The sequence below is a fragment of the Peromyscus eremicus genome, chromosome 5, assembly GCF_949786415.1.
Source record: "Peromyscus eremicus chromosome 5, PerEre_H2_v1, whole genome shotgun sequence".
In the NCBI taxonomy this organism is placed as follows: domain Eukaryota; kingdom Metazoa; phylum Chordata; class Mammalia; order Rodentia; family Cricetidae; genus Peromyscus; species Peromyscus eremicus.
In genome coordinates, this window is record NC_081420.1 from 129,848,897 (window position 1) to 129,868,817 (window position 19,921).

General features: G+C 49.6%; 1 protein-coding gene across 1 annotated transcript in view; it reads left to right on the plus strand.

Annotated features, from left to right (window-relative positions):
* The first annotated feature begins 2,789 nt into the window (after nt 1-2,789).
* The window catches only part of Nod2 (nucleotide binding oligomerization domain containing 2), a 37,583-nt gene continuing 20,451 nt past the window's right edge, over nt 2,790-19,921 (plus strand). Inside the window, exons 1-3 of the mRNA XM_059262671.1 lie at nt 2,790-3,250; nt 10,396-10,498; nt 14,118-15,933. Coding sequence (XP_059118654.1) covers nt 2,792-3,250; nt 10,396-10,498; nt 14,118-15,933 — 2,378 coding nt within the window. The 5' untranslated portion in view covers nt 2,790-2,791. The remainder of the gene's footprint in view (nt 3,251-10,395; nt 10,499-14,117; nt 15,934-19,921) is intronic.

Genomic DNA, 19,921 nt, shown 5'->3' on the forward strand with positions numbered 1-19,921 from the left:
ATATTCTGTTCTCCTCTGGGTACCTCCCATCCTTTCATATCTGCAGTAGGCCTGGGGCACTGCAAGGAGATCTCAGCCCCTAAACAAAGTCCTCAGCTGGGAACTTGAGGAAAACCAGGCTAGCCTGATCCTGGGAAGGGAGGAGTTGCTAGGGGACAGGCGTGTGGAGGAGGGACTTGGGGAGGCGAGGGGCCTTTGTAGATACCATTGATCCTCTGCTGCAAAGGTACCCCCTTTGTTTTGGTTATATCTTTCAGAGCTAAGAGTGACTGCAAGGCACCTCTGGCTAGATAGAGAAGAAAAGACAGGAAGACAGAGCAGTGTGTCTAACCTGGAGAGGGCGAGACTGACCGGGCAGGAAGGTGCAAGAACAGGATTCCAGGACCAGCTTTTATGAATTAGGGGACAAGAGCATCTACCCTTTTGTTTTTCTCTTCCAATTTTAGCTGAACAAGATAGAGTGATGAAGGACTTCCTCTGCTGGCCAGGAGGGCAGTATCAAACCTAGGTCTTCTTTTCCAACTGCTTAAGATGAGATAGGAAGATGGCCCACTCAGAGGCAGGGGACTGGCAGAATTGGTCTTTGGGGCTATGCCTTGCTTTGTGGTCTGCAGGAGACTGGCAAGATGGGACTTTCCAGCTGCGAGTGGGAGGCAGAGCCCCAAGCCACATGGCTTTCCTGCCTCACCCTGCCTGTGTCCACATGGCTGATGTCATTGTCTGGGTGTGTATGGTTTGGGTATCCAGCCGGCTCTTGGCATATCTGGACAGGGCTTCTGCTCTCTCCCAGTTGTTTCTCTGTGGGCAAGCACATTTATTGGAGACATCCCACATCCCCAGAGGCTTGGAGTGAAAGCCAGTGTAGCTGTTCTAGGCTTCGGGCCAGGACTGCCAAGAACTAGCAAGTTCTGGGTGCTGGCCTGCCAGCTCAGGCTTCCTGCTCAGCTTTTGGGATTTCCCCTAGGGTGGGTCAGCTGGATCAGAGACTGCCTCTGCCATGTCTCTGGGCTTTTTTGGCTCATACGCTTTGCAGAAGAAGGAAGCAGTAAGCGTCTATCTTAGCACTGTCCACCCTCCGTTCTTCCTGGCTGCACCTCAGGCCTCAGGCCAGAGTGCTGCCCTGGCCTCCATGCTGTTCTCTGAGTAGGAAGGGCCAGTGGTTACTTTTCTCCCAACCTGGGCAGGGGTGGTGGGGTAGCTGGTGCCCCAACTTTGCTTGGTTTGTTTGCACAGTTGAGAAGTACTCCGTGTCTCGGCCCTCGCTCATGCTGCCTGCTCCTTGCTGATGCCCCCCTCCCCTATTCTTAGCTCCTCTCCTTGGACTGATCTCAGGGCACAGTGACCTGCTTGGCCAGTGGGAACTCTTGGCTTCCGGCTTACAGTAGCCTCCATCGTAGGGATACCCTCTCTCCTAAGCTGCCAGATGCTCAGGTAGCTCCACTGCCTCACTTTCCCCATCTGGCCAGCCCCAGGCTGCTGGCCTGCATGTTAGTAACGTGGTGCTGAGTTAGAGATTGAAGATAGCCCCCAGAGCATCCCAGGCCCTGTCAGCATCCCCAGGGCTTCTGCTGAGCCTCGTGCTGGGCAAAGCTTAGGGGTGTCAGAATGAAGGAGATCTAGCCTGCAGTGGGAGCCTGCCATAGAGGGAAGATAAATCTCTAATCTAGCAGGAAAGATCTAGACTCCCCAGGCCATTTCCAGCTGTCCCCACTCCTGGGGCATCTTAGAATGTCCCGGATTTCGAAAGGAAGCCATTGTTCCTCTTCCTCCAAGCCCGTACCCTTTCACTTTCATTTTTTCTGGGCACGGCCCCAGCTCTTGTCTTGGACGTGGTGATGATACTGGCCCACTGAAATTTTCTGATTTTTCTCTGCTGCTCTGGGATCTCCATGCCTGAAGCCTCTGATGGTCCCTTCCTTTCAAAGCCCCAGTTCTAGCTCCTGAGGACAGTGAGAGCAGGGCAGCAAGCAGTGTGTGCTGCTAAATGCATAGGAAGGAACAAGGGCCTTGGGGTGTGTGTGTGTGTGTGTGTGTGTGTGTGTGTGTGTGTGTGTGTATGTGTGGTGTGGCTATAGGGGTAGTGTACCAGTAGGCTTCAAGCCAACTTTAAGTGCACCCTGGCATCGCATTTCATTTCACCTTGATTGGCATCTTGGCGGCAAGCCCCAGCTCTACTCATGGAGCAGTAATGGGTTATGGGCAGAGGGCAGGGCTGGGGGGTCTGTGGGGACACCAAAGATAAGGGACAAAGGTTTGCATCAGGCAAGGAGTCCTACTGCTTGGGTTCCTCTCCCAGCCCCGTCTTGCTCAGCTATGACAACTACTACAAGATCCCTAGCCATGTGCCTCAGTTTCCCTCTCTGTAGATGGGACTGGCCGCAGCACCTGCTTTCTAGAAGATGAGAGTGGGAAATGGAACGTTTCAGGAAGGCACTTAGGATGCACTTAATGGATCCAGTGGTTCCAAAGCTGTATGGCTGTGAGTGTGGCCTGCATAGGACTACTTCTCCTGTCAGCTCTGCCTGGGAAACTTCCTAAGGCGGAGAGCAAGCATGGGTGTGGGAGCCCAGGGCCTTGGGGATTGAAATGTCTGGCTGCTTTAAACTCTTGGGAACTTCAGCTAGTTTCCTGATATCCTGGGGCCTCACTCTGGGGGAAACCTAGACTGGAGAATGCCTGAGCACAACTGTGGCCCACTTGGACTTGGGGTAGGTTGCTCTCTACGTAGCCTGGCTTCTAGAGAAATCCTTTCCTGACCTCTGACCTCCTCTGCCCTCTTACAGGTTGTGACATGTGCTCACAGGAAGGCTTCCAGGCACAGAGGAGCCAGCTGGTGGCACGGTTGGTCTCAGAGTCCTTGGAGGGCTTTGAGAGCATCTTGGACTGGCTCCTGTCCTGGGAGGTGCTGTCCTGGGAGGACTATGAAGGCCTCAGCCTCCCCGGCCAACCTCTCTCCCATTCTGCCAGGCGCCTGCTGGACACAGTCTGGAACAAGGGTGATTGGGGCTGTCAGAAGCTCCTCGAAGCTGTCCAGGAGGCCCAGGCCAACAGTCACACCCTTGAACTGCATGGCTGCTGGGACACTCACTCCCTTCATCCAACCAGAGACCTGCAGAGTCACCGGCCAGCCATTGTCAGGGGACTCTACAACCACGTGGAAGCCGTGCTGGAGCAGGCGAGGGAGGGGGGATTCCTGAGCCAGTACGAATGTGATGAGATCAGGCTGCCAATCTTCACGTCGTCCCAGAGGGTAAGCTGTGGCCTGTGCCAGCCCAGTTCACAGGAGCAGGCTGCTTCGTCACAGAGACTGTTGCTCTGGTGGAGTCAGCCCCACGGAGTAGCAGGACTGGTGGGATTTCCATACAAAGTTGGCCAGGCAGGTCAAAGTTGCTCTTGGTTGTGCTGGCAAATCCCTTTTGGTGGAGGCGGCTGTGGTGTGGCCATGCAGGGCTTGGACTCAGCAGCCAGAATGATGCGGGTTCAAGGCCAGCTCTGTGTGACCGGATGTTTCTGTGTAGAAGCTCTCCAGCTGTTCATCCCACTCGTTTCTCTTCTTTTCCTTGTGTGCAGTGCTGGGGCCTTTTGCTCTCCCTCAGCCTTAGCATCCACCCTTGGTTTTTTCCACCTTAGTCTCCTCATCCGCACGACACTGTTAATGCTCAAGGTTTTGGGGAGAGCTCACTCAATTAGAGACATGTCTGGGAAGCCTATTAACATTGTCCCTGACTGCTGTCATTTCTGCTGAGTGGCTCTCTGTACTCGTAGACCTTTTATTGCTGCCTGCTTCAAATCAACAGCTCAATGGAGAATAAGTCTGCATTATATTAAATCTGAATTTAATAGTATCACCCACTGTGTGCTAATATGGTTTAAATGCCCGCCTAGGATTTCAGAAATGAAATTGCATTAGGATTGGCAAGTAACTGCCCCTGAAATGCAAGGATTCAACAGGAAGTACAGGGGCAGAAAAATATCACTGAGTTTTCTGGAAACTTCTATTTTCTTGTGAACGGATGGAAAATCGTAATATTCTACTTTACAGTTTCGGGAAATCTGCAGTAGTAAAGGGGAGGTCAGTGATGTACTTTGGCCTTGACTCGTTCATTCAGCCGGAATCTATGAGGCTTACCATATGCCAGGCTTTCTGTGTTAAAGTTGGCTGTGTTGAGAGCTTTGCATGCGATAGGTGTTTGGTCAATACTTGTTGATGAAGTAAATAAGTTATTAGAACTACATTTCAGTGCAAGGACGGGCGAGTTGGACTTCGGGTGTGTTTGGATGAGCAAAGGCTGAGGCTGATGAAGGGAGCATCTTGATTTGCAGTGTTGCTTTCAAGCTGCTCAAGGTGGCTGAATCTTTACAGAACACGCATGACCTGGGCCTTCTCACTACTGCGCATGGGGCCTGAAGGTATGCCCCAGTGTGCCTCCCGTGACCGTTTGTGAGGTCAGAATCAGCTCACGCAGAAGTTACCAGATTGGAGCTCGTCACCTTTGACCTAGTCTTCAGCGATGTATCCAGGGAGAGATTCTCTGAAGGGTTTGAAGAATGCCACCAGATGCTTAGGTCCTGTAGGAGATGGGAGCATGAATAACAAAAGTATCGAGATTGTCTAAGAAAAGAAAAATGGGATGACTCACAGGCCAAAGAAGCAATTGATGGATGCCTGTAGATACCCAGAAAGAAACAGAAAGGAGAGCATGATCTTACCCAAATCTCCGGGATGCAGCAGGACAGAGGGCCCTTTACTCTGCTGGAAAGGAGAAAGGCTGGATTTCAGTGAGCAAAGATCCCATCCCAAGAAAGAAGTGGGACTGGACACCTTTAATCCCAGCCCTCAGTGAGTTTCAGGCCGGCTATGGCTATATGGTGAGATCCTGTGTCCAAAGGAAGAAAGGAAGGAGGGACTCGGTGGACAGCAGAAGCCAACACTGATGATGAGGGAGTGAGCTGAGGGATGGGACAGTGAATAGCAGGTCTGAGGATCTGGTGGTGACAAAGGGGTCCCACAGCCTGAAGTTAAATGACTAGAATCTACTTTTTCTTAGTTCCCTTCAGCTCTGGCATTCCGGGATCTCTGGATTTCTTTCCCTCAGTGGCTCAATCTGACTCAGTGTAGGTGGCACTTACAGTATTTCCAGCTAACATGTCTCAACATTAACCTCTTAATTTCTTTCTAGAGGTGGCTAGCATTGGTTGAAGGTTGGGGACTGAAAACACGTTGTGGAATAAAGCAGAATGCAAGTTAAAGAGCCCCCTTGGTCCCTGTTTCCTGAGCAGGTGCAGGGAAGGTGTACACAGGGCGGGTGTGCACCGGGCGCTGGACCAGCCTTCTCTCTAGGAGCCCAGTTAAGCCCTGCTCCATCCTTCCAGTGACGAAGGCTGTGTCTGTTGAGAATGAAGAACAAATTGCCCGCTTGGGCAGGGCTAGCTAGAAACTGAATCTAGGTCTGTGTCTTTCCAGGGAGAGTACGCTTCCCTTTGTGTCAGAAGATGCGAAAGCGTCGTGTGGTTTTGCTCAGCTGGGGATAACAGTTGTTGGGAAACCTCAGGCTGGCAACGCCAACTGTGATACCAGCTGTCCGTGTGACTCATGCAGATGCTAAAGCCAGCGGGCCTGAGGTGACAGACTGAGCTCTAACTTACTTGCTCCTGTCATAGTATCAACTTAAACAGTTTCAAATTGGGAAACGTACCATGCCTACAAAATAGTGTATACCTTTCATATGTCTACATTTCATATGCCCACATCCAGATTAAGAAACTGCATGTTATTGGTGCCCTGTCCTTCATGTGCAACCGGTAGAGGCAACCAATGATCTGACTTGTCTGTTAATCATTCCTTCGCTCTTCTTTATGGTTTCTGTGTCTTTTTGCTGGAAATTTCCAAACAGTATATTTTGTTTTAAAAAATGAAGTATCAAGCTAAACATAATTATGCCAGGGAGTAGCAACACTGCCTTTTCTGTTAGATGGAGGCTCCCAGGTCAAAGTAACTTACCAGGCTCTTGTGATATGATCTGCCTTCTCCTTCCTTGGGAGTCTATCAAGGACCCTCTAGTAGGTCAGTGACAAAGTCATTGGTGAGTCTGGGGAAATCCTGCTTGTTCAGGCTGGAGCATCAGGTAGAATATATGTGAGGCATGTGGGAAGGATCACTGGGAATGTGGTCTGAGGAAGTGGGCTGTGCTGCCCAGACTGCTCTGAGCACATTAAAGCCGATTCTGACGCCCAGGAACAGGTCGGCGCTTCTGTGGATGACACCATTGTTTTCAGTTGACTGGATGAGTTTACTCCATTTTGGTAGACTGTATGACCCCTAGTCTATTGTTTTTGTTTGTTTGTTTTGACAGACGGTTTAGGAATTGAATTTTCTGAGTGTCTAATGTTTCCCACATAGGTGATTGACAGTTTGACTAGGATAAAGTCCTAGTGGCACATCTGTAATCCCAGCTACTTGGGAGGCTGGGCAGGGGGAGAGCAAATGGAAGGACTGTGTGTGCTGCAGAGTGGGCTTAAGGATGATCTGGTCAATTTGGTGAGACCCCGTCTCAAAGTAAAAAGAGCTCTGGAGCTATACCTGAGTAGTACAGAGCTAAAGTATGGTACACCAGGTTTTATCCCCAGCACTGTAAACAAACAAACAAAAACATTCTGGTAATCTTTCCTTCGGAATTTTGATGCCATTACCCTGTTATCTTCCCCGTTTAGTGCTACCATGAAGCCCTCAAAGACTGTTTTCTATCTCTTTCTGAAACTAGTCAAAGTTTCTTTTAGTCCATATGCTGAAATTTTGTAATCATCTATCTTGAGTGTTGGGCATTCAGGAGGCTGCTTGAATTCAGAAACTCATATCTTCGTGTTTGAGAAGTTCATCTAATGAGTCTACTGGTGATTATAACATATTGTTCCTGTTCCTCCTCCTCCTTCCTCCTCCTCCTTCTTGCTTCTCCTTTCTCTCTCTCTCTCTCTCTCTCTCTCTCTCTCTCTCTCTCTCTCTCTCTCTCTCTGATTTTTCAAGACAGAGTTTCTCTGTGTAACAGTCCTGGCTGTCCTGGAACTCGATTTGTAGACCAGGCTGGCCTGGAAGTCACTAAGAGCTGCCTGCCTCTGCCTCCTGAGTGCAGGGATTAAAAGCATGTGCCACCACCACCAGGCCTCCCTTGCTTTTCTCTTTATGGAACTGCAGCTGCTTGAACACTGGAATGTCTAGATGAATCCTCCAGTTTTCTTCCCTTTTCCATTGCTGTGTCTTTTTGTTGCTGTTGTTTTTGAGACAGGATCTTACACTGTAGCCCAGGCTGGCCTGGAACTCTTATATAGCACAGGATGGCCTCAGATTTGGGGCAATCCTTGTTCTTTGACATTCCAAGTACTAGGATTGCAGGCAGGAGCCACCACAGACAACTTTGTGCTGTTTTTTCAGCACTGAACTCTTGACGTTTCCATCTTTGCATTTGCAGTGTGTAAAGCTCTTTTTTTCTGCTCCTTTATTACAGTGTCTTGCTCTTATTTTAGGGATGAAATTTTTTGTGTAGACAGAATGATATTAATAGTTGGGTTTTTTTTTGTTTGTATGATTGGTGGGATTGCTTTATTCACACTACATATGTTTTTGTGTTAGGGATGGAACCCAGAGCTTTGCACATGCTAAGCAGTTGCTCTATCGCTGTGTGACATCACTTGCTCCCTGCATAAATGTTTGAACCCTTCAAGTTGCTTTCCCTTCCCCACTAATTTGGCTCTGATCTCCCATATTTGATGTTTTCTTTGGGCATGGGTAAGCTTTGCTGGTCTGTCTTAGTATTAAAATGACAGATTGTGAAACTCAATGAGCTAGCAGGTGAAACCTCTCTACTGAGACTTTTACAATAGACGGTCAGGAAATGGCAGTGCTTCTATCCACAGACCTTTCCTCCTGGCTTTACCAAGTTCCTCAAATAGAAAACCTCTTGCCTGGGGTAAAGGTCTGATTGTAAAGAAAACCTGGAGGCTTGGGTAGTGGCAAGGTAGCCTTGGCACTTATTTTGCAGGTGGTCATTTAAACCCTGGCTTTGGGGTGTGGTGGCCACTCTTTAGTTGTGCCTGGGTTTTCCAAGTCCTGGGATCCTCTTTCATCCTTTCAGAATACAGATCTCCAGACTGCCATGGCAGGCAGGGACAGCACCTAGTCGTTTGGAGTGGGGAAGAAAGCCTGGTGATACATGCCATAAAGTCTTTGACTTGTTCCTTGTCTTCACTGTCTCCTTGTGTTACAGATATACTTGATGCTGCCATGGCCAAGCTCTTGGTAGACTGTAGGGTGCATATGATGTGCTTTTCAGCAGCAACATTCTTGGTTTAGGACTTAGCCTTCAGGAGTCTTCTACCATCCACCCATGTATCCATCAATCTATCCATCCATCCATCCACATCCATCCACCTACCCATCCATCTATCCATCCATCCATCCATCCATCCAATGAGTCCTTTCATACTGTCTCTGTCATGGGACTACCTCAGTGATCAAAATAGAAAACCTGTTTTGGAGATGTTCACACTTCAGCTGGGGATAGACCATAGCTGAAGGGAGCAAGCAAGTTGCAGAGTTTGGAAGGTGCCACATGCAGTTAGTAAAGGAGTGGACCCTGTCGAGAGTTCCCAGGGTGGGAAGTAGTGATTTCATTTTCCCATAGGGTTTTTAGAGAGTTCTCATTGAGAAGGTAGAATCTGAGGGAAGACTTAAAGTGGGCGAGGGAGTTAGGCAGACACTGGTCATCACTCTAGACAGAGATGCAGTCAGCAAGAGTCCTGAAGTAGGAACATACTGGGCATGTTCATTAAATTGGAGGGAGGCCAGTGATAGGAAGAGCATTCAAGGGGAAGAAGAGGAGGCAGTCAGGAAGTGATTCAGTCTGGGTCCTCAGGGTCACAGGCAAGGATGCTGGTCTACTTTGGATCTTGAGGGCTTACTACTGGACTTGGGCCTCTACTAGTCTAGGGCCATAGCTGGGGTGTTTATGCTAGGGCTGTGAGGTTTGACTAACCTATGAAGTATTCACCTCTGACTATGAAGCACTCTCCTCTGCCTGTGGTGCTGGGATAGGCTGCAGGCAGAGGCAGTGTAGAGATAGGCTGTTATGGCATTTCCAGGTGAGCCACAGCATGCCTTGGAGCAGGACAGCAGTAGGGTTCACGTGTGCAGGGCTCCGTAGCTTGTAGACATCAGCTTCTGAGTGGCTGCTGCACACTGCCACACAGCTGGGCCACACCAGGAGTCTAATGTAGCAGCTATGGAAGACTTAACAGAAAAGGGAAAAAAGCAACGCATTTCACTATTTTTTATGTGTTGAAATGGCAATATTTTGGATGTTGTGGTTAAGTGTGCTCTGTGACTAAGCTTAAGTGCACCTATTACTTGTCACCAAAGAATGTGGCTGTTAGAAGGCTTCCGTGCACATGTAACTTGCTTGTATGCCTTGGGCTCTGTTTCTGTTGGACAACCTGATTCTGGTCCTTTGAAGGTGGAGGCCACAGGATGTGCTGATGAAGTGCAGAGAAGGGACTGCAAGGTGACTTCAGATGTTGGGCTGAAAAGCTAGAAGGATGGAGGGGACTTGAGCAGGGATGAGGAAGGCTGTGGGCCGGACATATGTGCCCAGCATGCGTGTGTGCTTAGGACACATTTAAATGGAGGAAGAGATGGGCAGTTGGGTGTGCAGGTCCCAGATTCAGGGGGGACAGTAGAGGCTGGAAAAAGTGGGTTCTGTGCAGAGAGTGAGTTCAAACATTCAGGCCACAGGACTTGGTGAGGCCCCATGCCTTTCCAAGTGGTCTACAGCTTCCAGCACCTTTTTCTGCTTTTGTAGGTTGGTAGGTGTATGTATTTATTTACTTTGTCTCGTTTTAATTCGTTTTTAGCTATTCCAACTTTCAGTGGGTTTTGAGAAGGAGCCAAGATGGCTGTGCGTTTGTTTCGCCAACCCTGACTACGTGTCACTGTTTGCTAAGTGCAGCCTGTGTCGGAGTTCTTTTCCTGGGCTCTCATGACAGAAGAGGACTGTGTATACAATTGTATTACTGGAGAACTTTCTTCCATCTTAAGTGCTTGGCACCAGAAGTGTTTCAGATATTTTGGGGGTTTTAGAATATTTCCATAAACAATGAGTATCTTAGCAGCTTGACCCATGTCTAACTACAGAAGTCATTTGTATTTCACATACACATGGCAATTTTACAAAGTGTTTCAGTGTTCCATTTGTGACATCATGTCAGCACTCAAAAGGATTTGGATTTAAGAGCATTTGGATTGGGGGGTCTTCAGATTCGGGGTGTCTAACTTTTAACAGAAACCTCCCTACACGACTCCTCCGTCAGTCTTCTTGAAAAGAGTAATGGCCCTTTCTTCATCTGTAGGCAAGAAGGCTGCTTGATCTCGCCACAGTGAAGGCAAATGGACTGGCTGATTTCCTTCTACAGTACATCAAGGAATTACCTTCACTGCCCCTGCATCGTGAGGGTATGTATTTGTCCCTTTTGGTTAACTAGAAAAGAAAAGGAAGTCCACTTAGATTCCTGGTTAAAGAGCAAAGCGCACGTCAGTTAACGTCCACGTATTAGTGCGCAACTTCCCCCAGACTCAGCTTCTCCCTTTGAAGCCTAGCAGCTACCTGACTCATTGGGCAGCAGCGAAGGTTCAAAGGAGGACCACACAGTGGCTCCCCCTTTCACTGCTTCCTAAACTACATGGCGTTCACTGGAGCTGTGGTATGTGGAGAGGCGGCTACGGGTATTACCTTGCTGTCCAACTTGCATTCCACACCAGGTACAGACAGGGCTAGGATCTCTTGATCTATAAAACCTAGTTTCTCATGACCTGGAATTCATAACCAGGCAAATTTAGAGAATGTAGTCTCATCTATGTTTACACTCACCAGCTGAGTAATTCAAGAGGCCTGGGTGGCAGGGCTGAGACATGCCAGGGAGCCTGCCATGGACTTTATGGGCATTCTCTACCCTTTACCAACAGTCCTGAGAGGTGGATATTGCTATGTTCCATTTTACAGATAAGTAAACTGAGACTTGAGTGGCAAGGAATGTAGACAAATTTCTAAATGGTCTTATTAAATAAGAGACACAGAGCCAAATATAGGGGTGAAAGCCTTAGAGATCAGGGAAATATTGAGAGCCACCAGCTAGCCTTAACTCACCATGCCACTGTAGCTTCCCAAAAGAGCTATTTCCTGTCTACCCAGGCTTTTATTGCCTTGCTATTCTGTCTTCTCATTGGCTCTTAGCCCAGCTACCTCACTTCCTTGTCGCTGCTTGTCTGTACAGACCTCCAGGTCTCTATGGTTGGTACTGGGATTAAAGGCATGTGTCACCACACTTGGCTGTTCCCTAGTGTGTCCTTGAACACTCAGAGACCCTGCCTGCCAAGTGATCAGATTAAGGGAGTGTGCTACCACTGCCTGACTTTTGTGTTAATGGCTTGCTATTACCTCTGATCTCCAGGCAAACTTTATTTATTAATATACAAATAAAATATCACCACATTTTAGCACAAATAAGATATCACCACAAAGGAACAGGGAGTGGGTCTGACTGTAGTGCCCCCACCTTCCCTACTTGGGAGAAGAACTCATCAGTTGCAGAGAGGATACAAGCGTGGTACTTTCCCAGTCATCTTGTTCCCACACAACTGAGGAGGAAGTTAATGTGGACTGAAGGTCCATGAACTATGTGCCCAGAGCTAACAGATGGGCTTATCATTCTGGTCCTGCCCTCTATGTGGAAGAAAGCCTGTGGGCAGGATGACTGGAGGCCCGTGCTTGGTACTCAGGTATAAACTATTTCATGCAAGAGCAGGAGATGGACATCACTGTATGGTAGCCAGTATGGTCCTTGGTGAGCATTTGCTAACAATGTTATCAAGTACAGCTGGCCATATAGGCATTATACAGTTCCCTGATGCGAGATGCTTCTAAAGATGACAATTGAGCAGATGGACATGGTCGCAGACACCTGTGGGTAGAGGCAGAAGGATCAGGAGTTCAAGGTCAACTTCCATTACAACAAGTTAGAAGCCATGAGACTCTGTCTCAAGGGGGAAAAAAAGTAAAAATTGTGTTTATTTTCTTTAAAATAAAAATGAGACATTCTTTAATTTACTCTATTTTCATTTTACATTTATTTACTTATCTACTTATTTTTATTTGTTTATCCGTGTGTGTGTGTGTGTGTGTGTGTGTGTGTGCGCGCACACATGCATGTGAATGCACCATGGCATGCATGTGGAGCGCACATGCATGTGAATGCACCATGGCATGCATGTGGAGCGCACATGCATGTGAATGCACCATGGCATGCATGTGGAGGTCAGACGACAACCTGTAGTGGTTGGCTGTCTCCCTCCACCGGATGGATCTTGGGGATCGAACTCAGGTTATCAGGCTTGGTGACAAGTGCTTTTACCCATTGGGCCATCTTGCCAAGGCCTGGGTTGGTTGGTTTGTTTGAAGTTTTTAGTAATATTGGTGATGGCTAGAGACTGGCATTGTAAGCCAGGGAATCAGAAAGGAGGCTGTGTATATTTCGGTGTTTGATCAGTGCTCCTGATACAGCCAAAGAGTAGAAAGAGCCACAAGGATCCTCACCTTTGGGAACAAGAGGCATTGAATACTGGGTGTGGTGGCACAGCCTCTAATCCCAGCTCCTAGGGAGGCTCAGGCAGTTTGATGCTAGTTTGATGCTAGTCTGGGCTCCCTAGTGAGGCCCCCGTATCAAAAAAGACAATAAAAAGAAGAGACGCCAGCATAGGGCACCTGCTTGGCTTGGCTCTGCAGGTACTTCGGTGGGCTAAGATTTCTCTGATAAGAACTTGCTTGCCTCTGAGTTGAGAACAAATGGGCTGGCTTTACTGGCCATGGTGGGGTCATGGTGGGGTGATGATGCTGACATCCCGTGATGTGACGTCCTGACAGCCTGAGCCTCTGACAGACCCTTCCCTATTTCCTGAAAGGGGAACTAAGCCCTCAGGAGGAAGTGCTTTGCATTGGCAGTAGGGCCCTGGGTGCAGAGGGGCAGGAGAAGAAAGAAGCAGGAAGTATCAGAAGATCTTGTTGAGGACTCGGCGCAGGCGCCGGGTGACCCTGAGTTCCTAGAGTCAGCCTCTGATTCAGGCCAGTCCATTTAGCCATATAAGGTAACACAGCCATGGGTTCTAGGAATCAGATCTGGACACCATCCATGGCCACTTTTCTTGTGGTGTGGAGTACCTGACAGAATTAACTTGAGAGAGGAAGGCTTGTTTTGCTCCCAGTTGAGGACGGTCTGTCGTGGCCAGGAGGATTGGTGGCTGGTGCAGTTTGACTCAAGGAATAGTAACATGAGAGGCTGATTTTATTACAGCCACAGACGGGAAGCGGAGAGCTCTGGTGGAAGTAGGCCAGGCCATAACCTTTGAGGCCTACCCCCAGTGGACCCTGTCAGCCAGCTAGCCCTGTATCTTAAATGTTCCACATCTACCAAAACGGTCCTATCAGCTGGGGACCAAACATTCAGACACCTAAGCCTGTGGGGCCATTTCAAATTAGGGCTTTAACAGTCCCTCATTTCTATAGATAAGAAAACGGGGTCCTAGCAAGGCCAAGTAGCTTGCCAAGCAGGTGGTGGGCCCAGGCGTCAGACTTCAGAGCTTGGACACCTAAGCCCTGTCACCTAATTTCCTTCAGAGACTAGCAGTGGAGTCTGAATGGTCTCTCAGGCCACCCAACAGGAATATAGAATCAGGCTACACATCCTGTGAGTCACGCCCTCCCTGGTACTTTCAGGTGTGCATGTTAAGTATGACAGTGGCCCATGTCTCTGTGTTGGCTGCTATACTTACCAGGTGCCGTGCATCATCCCTGTTTGCCCATGTCAAAGTTCTCTGACACTTTCCTGCTTTGCAGGGGAAGAACCAGGTTTAGGAAGCTTCCGTGGCTGTCCCCAAAGCCCACAGTTTATAAGTGGACAAGACAGGATAGATGCCCACCAGCTCTTCTGAGCCACGAATCACATCCCTCATGTAGGCTGTTCTCTGCATAGGTCCCATCATGACCACGATCCCACCCTCATTTGCCTCTTCTATATCCCAGCTGCGGAGTGTGAAAGGTTCGTATCGAAGCTGAGGACCATGGTGGCAGCTCAGTCTCGCTTCCTCAGCACTTACGATGGGTCAGAGAATCTTTGCCTGGAGGATATATACACAGAGAACACCTTGGAGCTGCGGACAGAGGTGGGCCCGGCTGGGGCCCTGCAGAAGAGCCCTGCCATCCTGGGCCTGGAGGAACTCTTTGGTACCCATGGCCACCTGAACAAGGATGCAGACACTGTCCTGGTGGTGGGGGAGGCAGGCAGCGGCAAGAGTACTCTCCTGCAGCGGTTGCACTTGCTGTGGGCGACCGGGCAGAACTTCCAGGAGTTTCTCTTCGTCTTCCCGTTCAGCTGCCGGCAGCTGCAGTGCATGGCCAGACCACTGTCTCTAAGGACACTGCTTTTTGAGCATTGCTGTTGGCCCGACGTTGGTCAGCACGACGTCTTCCAATTCCTCCTTGACCATCCTGACCGCGTCCTGTTAACCTTCGACGGCTTGGATGAGTTCAAGTTCCGGTTCACAGACCGGGAGCGTCACTGCTCTCCGACTGACCCCACGTCAGTCCAGACGCTGCTTTTCAATCTTCTTCAGGGGAACCTGTTGAAGAATGCCTGCAAGGTGCTGACCAGTCGCCCAGATGCTGTGTCAGTGCTCCTCAGGAAGTTTGTCCGTACAGAATGCCACCTGAAGGGCTTCTCGGAAGAGGGCATCGAACTGTACCTGAGAAAGCACCACCGGGAACCTGGAGTGGCAGACCGCCTCATCCACCTGCTCCAAGCCACATCCGCCCTGCATGGTTTGTGCCACCTCCCTGTCTTCTCCTGGATGGTGTCCAGATGCCACCAGGAACTGTTGCTGCAGAATGGGGGGTTCCCAACAACCAGCACAGACATGTACCTCCTGATCCTACAGCATTTCCTGCTCCATGCCTCCCCTCCAGATTCCTACCCCTTCGGCCCGGGACCTGAGCTCCTTCAAAGTCGGCTCCCTACCCTCCTGCACCTTGGCCACCTGGCTCTCCGGGGCCTGGCCCTGAGCTGCTACGTGTTCTCAGTTCAGCAGCTCCAGGCAGCACAGGTTGACTCTGATGATATTTCTCTTGGTTTCCTGGTACGGGCCCAAAGTGTGGTGCCTGGGAGCAAGGCACCCCTGGAATTCCTGCACATCACCTTCCAGTGCTTTTTTGCCGCATTCTACTTGGCAGTCAGTGTGGACACATCGGCAGCCTCACTCAGGCACCTCTTCAGCTGTGGCCGGCTGGGCAGCTCACTGCTGGGTAGGCTGCTGCCCAGTCTGTGTATCCAGGGCTCCAGAGTCAAGAAGGGCAGTGAAGTGGCTTTACTACAGAAGGCTGAGCCACACAACCTGCAGATCACAGCAGCCTTCCTAGCGGGTCTGTTGTCCAAGGAACATCGGGACCTGTTGGCGGCATGCCAGATCTCTAAGAGGGTGCTACTCCAGCGCCAGGCGTGTGTCCGCTCTTCTCTGGCTCAGAGCCTTCGTGAACACTTCCACAACATCCCACCTGCCGTGCCTGGCGAGGCCAAGAGCATGCATGCCATGCCTGGCTTCATTTGGCTCATCCGCAGCTTGTACGAGATGCAGGAGGAGCAGTTGGCGCAGGAGGCCGTGCGTCGCTTGGACATTGGGCACCTGAAGTTGACCTTTTGCAGAGTGGGCCCTGCGGAGTGCGCTGCCCTGGCCTTTGTGCTGCGGCATCTCCAGCGGCCTGTGTCCCTGCAGCTAGACCACAACTCTGTTGGAGATGTTGGAGTGGAACAGCTGTTGCCCTGCCTTGGTGTCTGCACAGCTCTGTAGTGAGTGTGACGAGCTCTTGCTGGTTGGGCCTGTGGGCAAATGCTACTGTCAAGTTTAGATGTAGAAGCCTAGCACAGAGTTGGGATGCAGAAGTCGGGGCCCAATCCCAGGTCTGCCATCCTTCGTACACCAGCGAGACCCTTTTCTCTTCTGGAGCTCAGTTCCAATACAGATAACGATAGCCGTTGGCCCAGCTTGTTTGCTGTGGCTGTGATACAATACTGACCAAAATCAACTTAAGGAGGAAAGGGTTTATTTCACCTTGCAGGTTCCCATCCATCATCTATGGAGCCAGGGCAGGCGCGTGAAGAAGAAACTATGGGGGCATGCAGCTTATTGGCTTGCTTCTTCTGGCTTGCTCAGCTAGCTGCTTTATACATCCCAGGTCCTACCTGCCTTGGGATGGTATCACCCTCAGTGGGCTGGGCTCTCCTACATCATTTAGCAATCAAGAAAATGCCCCATAGACATGCCCTCCAGCCAAGCTGATGGAGGCAATTCCTCAGTTGAGGTTCCCTCTCCCCAGGTGTGTCAAGTTGACAATCGAGATTGGCCATCGCATACTTGAAGTTTTGTGCTACACTTTCCAGAATGACCTCATTTATCCCCACAACCATGCTGGGCTAAGCACCCCCATGATCCTTTACTTGAGGCTCACAGAAGTCAAGTAACTTGTCCAGAATCGTACAGGAAACAAGAATGGCTTTCACAAAGCATGCCTTTCTGGTTCCGAGTCTCCTGGTCTGTGGGTGCACTGCTAATGCTCTGGGAAAGGCTTGAGGTCCCATGCAAAGTTTTGTGTCTGTATTGGGGACCGCTTCAAATCAGAAGTGATTTGAACCCCATCAGAGTCTTTAATATCTCACTAAGATGGGAATTTGGGGTCTTGAGAGAGAGCTGTTGGAGAATTTTCCATGCCCCATATTGCTTTCTGCTCCTTGGCTGAAACGTGAGGCCCTGCTCTTTGGAACGTCTGTGCTCTTGAACGTGTGGACCTGTTTCCATGTCTGGAGTCAGACACAGGCAGAGGGTGTGCCCAGGCCTGGCGACCAGCAGGATCGCAGCTCCCAACTCTGCTCTTTGGAACGTCTGTGCTCTTGAACGTGTGGACCTGTTTCCATGTCTGGAGTCAGACACAGGCAGAGGGTGTGCCCAGGCCTGGCGACCAGCATGATTGCAGCTCCCAACTACCCTTCTTGTTTGCCTTGAGAAGGGACACCCTGCTATTTTTTAGAGCCTATCAGAAAAAGGAAGTTGTACATTACAGTTAAGATCTAGAAACAGCCTCCTGAGGCTTTGGCGCTCCTTGCAGATAACCTCAGTTGAACTTGCAAAAGGCAAGATTCCTGTGGGTGTTAGGATAGCTTATCTGCTCTGAGACAAAGCCACAACACACAGACACCTGCATGAAAGTGTGTGGTAACCTGACTACCCTTACACAGGGACCATGGTTACCAGTTTATAACACAATATACTGTACAGTATATGAAGTTAATATAGATCTCTATTGTATACAGTAACTATATACTAGAAATATGAATAGTTCCATCTGGGTCTTGAGGAAACAGATGTTGCCCTTAAGTTGGGAAATAGGAAGGAAGTCTATGGAAGCGACTGCAGACTTGTGGATGGGAATTAGGAAGAGCTCCAGGGAAAGGCCTGAGGCAAGGAGGATTTCCTGGCTGAGAGAAGACCTGGAGAGAGTCTTTAGGAAGGGTTGCATCTGAGGTTAAAAAGCCTGGCCCTTTCTCTCTGCCCCTTTGCCCTTCCAGTATTGTGCTTCTGCTGACTGAACCCAGCAGGGAGGCTGAGCCCGCCTGATGTCATCTTAGGGTATCTGCCTCCCAGCATCAAGAACTAAGAGAACATGGATCTGACTAGGGAAATGAGTGGACATGGTCTGTACAGTGTTCCATTTCCCCAGGAAGGGAGCAACAAGATACCTCGGCTGAGAATTTGCACACCTGGGTGTGGAAGCCGCTCTGGTGGAAATATGAGTGTGCACCTTCCTTGATAGTGGATCCATACTTTCAAACCATGAACTTCAGAAGATCAGATATACTGGCCTGGATGACCCTCAGCAAGTCATCTCTGAATTTTTTTTTTTTTTTTTAAATGAGCCCTCAGCCAGTGCAGGCTGATCTCAAACCTGTGATCTTTCTGCCCCCAACTCCTCAGTACTGGAGTTACAGATACAGTCCACCAGGCTCAGCACCCATCTCTGGAATGTTTAAATGATCCTCTCTCTGTGGTTAAGAATGCTCCTATGATCTTGTGGCATGCTGATGGGCCCAGGGGTCTGTGGGTCTATCTGTTTCAGAGAAAGGGAAGCTGGCCTGGTTTGAGTTCCTGGTGGTCAGACAGTATCACGAAAAGATGCTTGCTGTATAGGAGATTCCTGGGCTGCAGTAATTCCTGTCCGTAGGCTCAGGCTTTGGGCCTGGGAAATCATGTAGCTGTGTAGCTGCTGACTCCAACACTAGAAGTCTTACCCTGTGAGAATATGTAAGAGTCAGCTTCTTGTACCTTGAGTGGTTGCTGTGGATGGATCGATGTCCCTTGGGGATCCATGTGTTGGGAGGTGTCGTCTTTAGGAAGTGGGGCATTGTGGGAAGTCTGTAGATTATTGGAGGTGTGTCCTTGTAAAGGGTTATAGGAGGCCCCCTCATTCCTTTATGTTTTATTCCCTGGCTGGAGATATACACTCTTTTCCTCCATCACCTTCCGGACATGAAGTGATGCCTCAACACGGGCCCCAAAGCGATAAGGCCAACTAATGGACTAACATCTCCAAAAATGTGTGTCAAAGTGAACCTTTTCACTTTACAAGTTAATCACTTCGGGGATCTATGTTAGGAAGAGAAAGCGGATTTGAACGCAGCAATTAAAGCCCTCGACTAAGCCCTACTGTTCTTAACCTATGTACAACCAAGAAATGGTTGGCATTTCGTGTGTGTGTGTGTGTGTGTGTGTGTGTGTGTGTGTGTGTGTACATAGCACAGCCACAAAGCGGGAGGAACGAAAGTGGAAGGGAAGGAGGGGCAGGCTTCGCTCCCACGGTGTGAGTCTGCATCCTCTCCGCTGGAAGGGTTTCCATGCCAACTGAAACCCTCGTCTCTAAGAAACCCTACTTGCAAAGTGCTCCTATGCAGGTTTCTTTAGACTCTGCTCTCTCTGCCTCTAGGGTGATGGTTTCAGTTTCCTGTTCCACTCAGAGAGAGAGAGAGTGCACAGGCTCAGGCCCGTGGAATTAAAACAAGAGCTCTGTGAAATGACCTCCCTTATTAGCTCCGGCTCACTCGGCTTTCTTTTATCTGTTCTATGTCAGCTTTCAAATTCTGCTCAGGACCTTCAGAATCGTCTGTGGGACTCACTAATAGGTCATACAACCTGCAGCTTGAAAGGCACTTCTCTGAGAGCCCGAGAAAAGCCTTGGGGAGGCTGCACGGTGCTGTGCTTGGGGCAGGCTGGCAGTCGGACTGTTTAGGCTCACCCCTTTCAGCACGGTGCACCCTCAGCCAAATCAGGTCACTTATTGGTGCTTCATCTTCTCTCTCTTGAGGACATAATGTAGGATCTACTGCGTGGGCTTGTGAGAGTACTGATGTTACTGATGGGAAGTCCGTAGAGCAATGCCTGGTACATGGGATGTACTTGTGATTTCAGGGGGCTCTTCCATGTACGGTACTCGGGGGCTGTACGGGCACAGTTAACTGAGGGTAGTCATTTCTTTCTTGCAGATGAAGGGAGCTGCAGCTAGCAATTCTCATTGTTTGAATGAGAATGCCCCCATAGGGGCAGGTGTTTGAACACTTGGTCCCCAGTTAGCAGTGATGTTTGGGGAGGTTTAGGAGGCACAGCCTTGCTGGCAGGAGTATATCACTGAGGGTGGGCTTTGAGAGTTTAAAGACTCTTGCCACTTGGAGTTCATTCTCTTTTTGTGCTTACCACTGAAGATGGACACTCTCATGCTCTGGCCACCGTGCC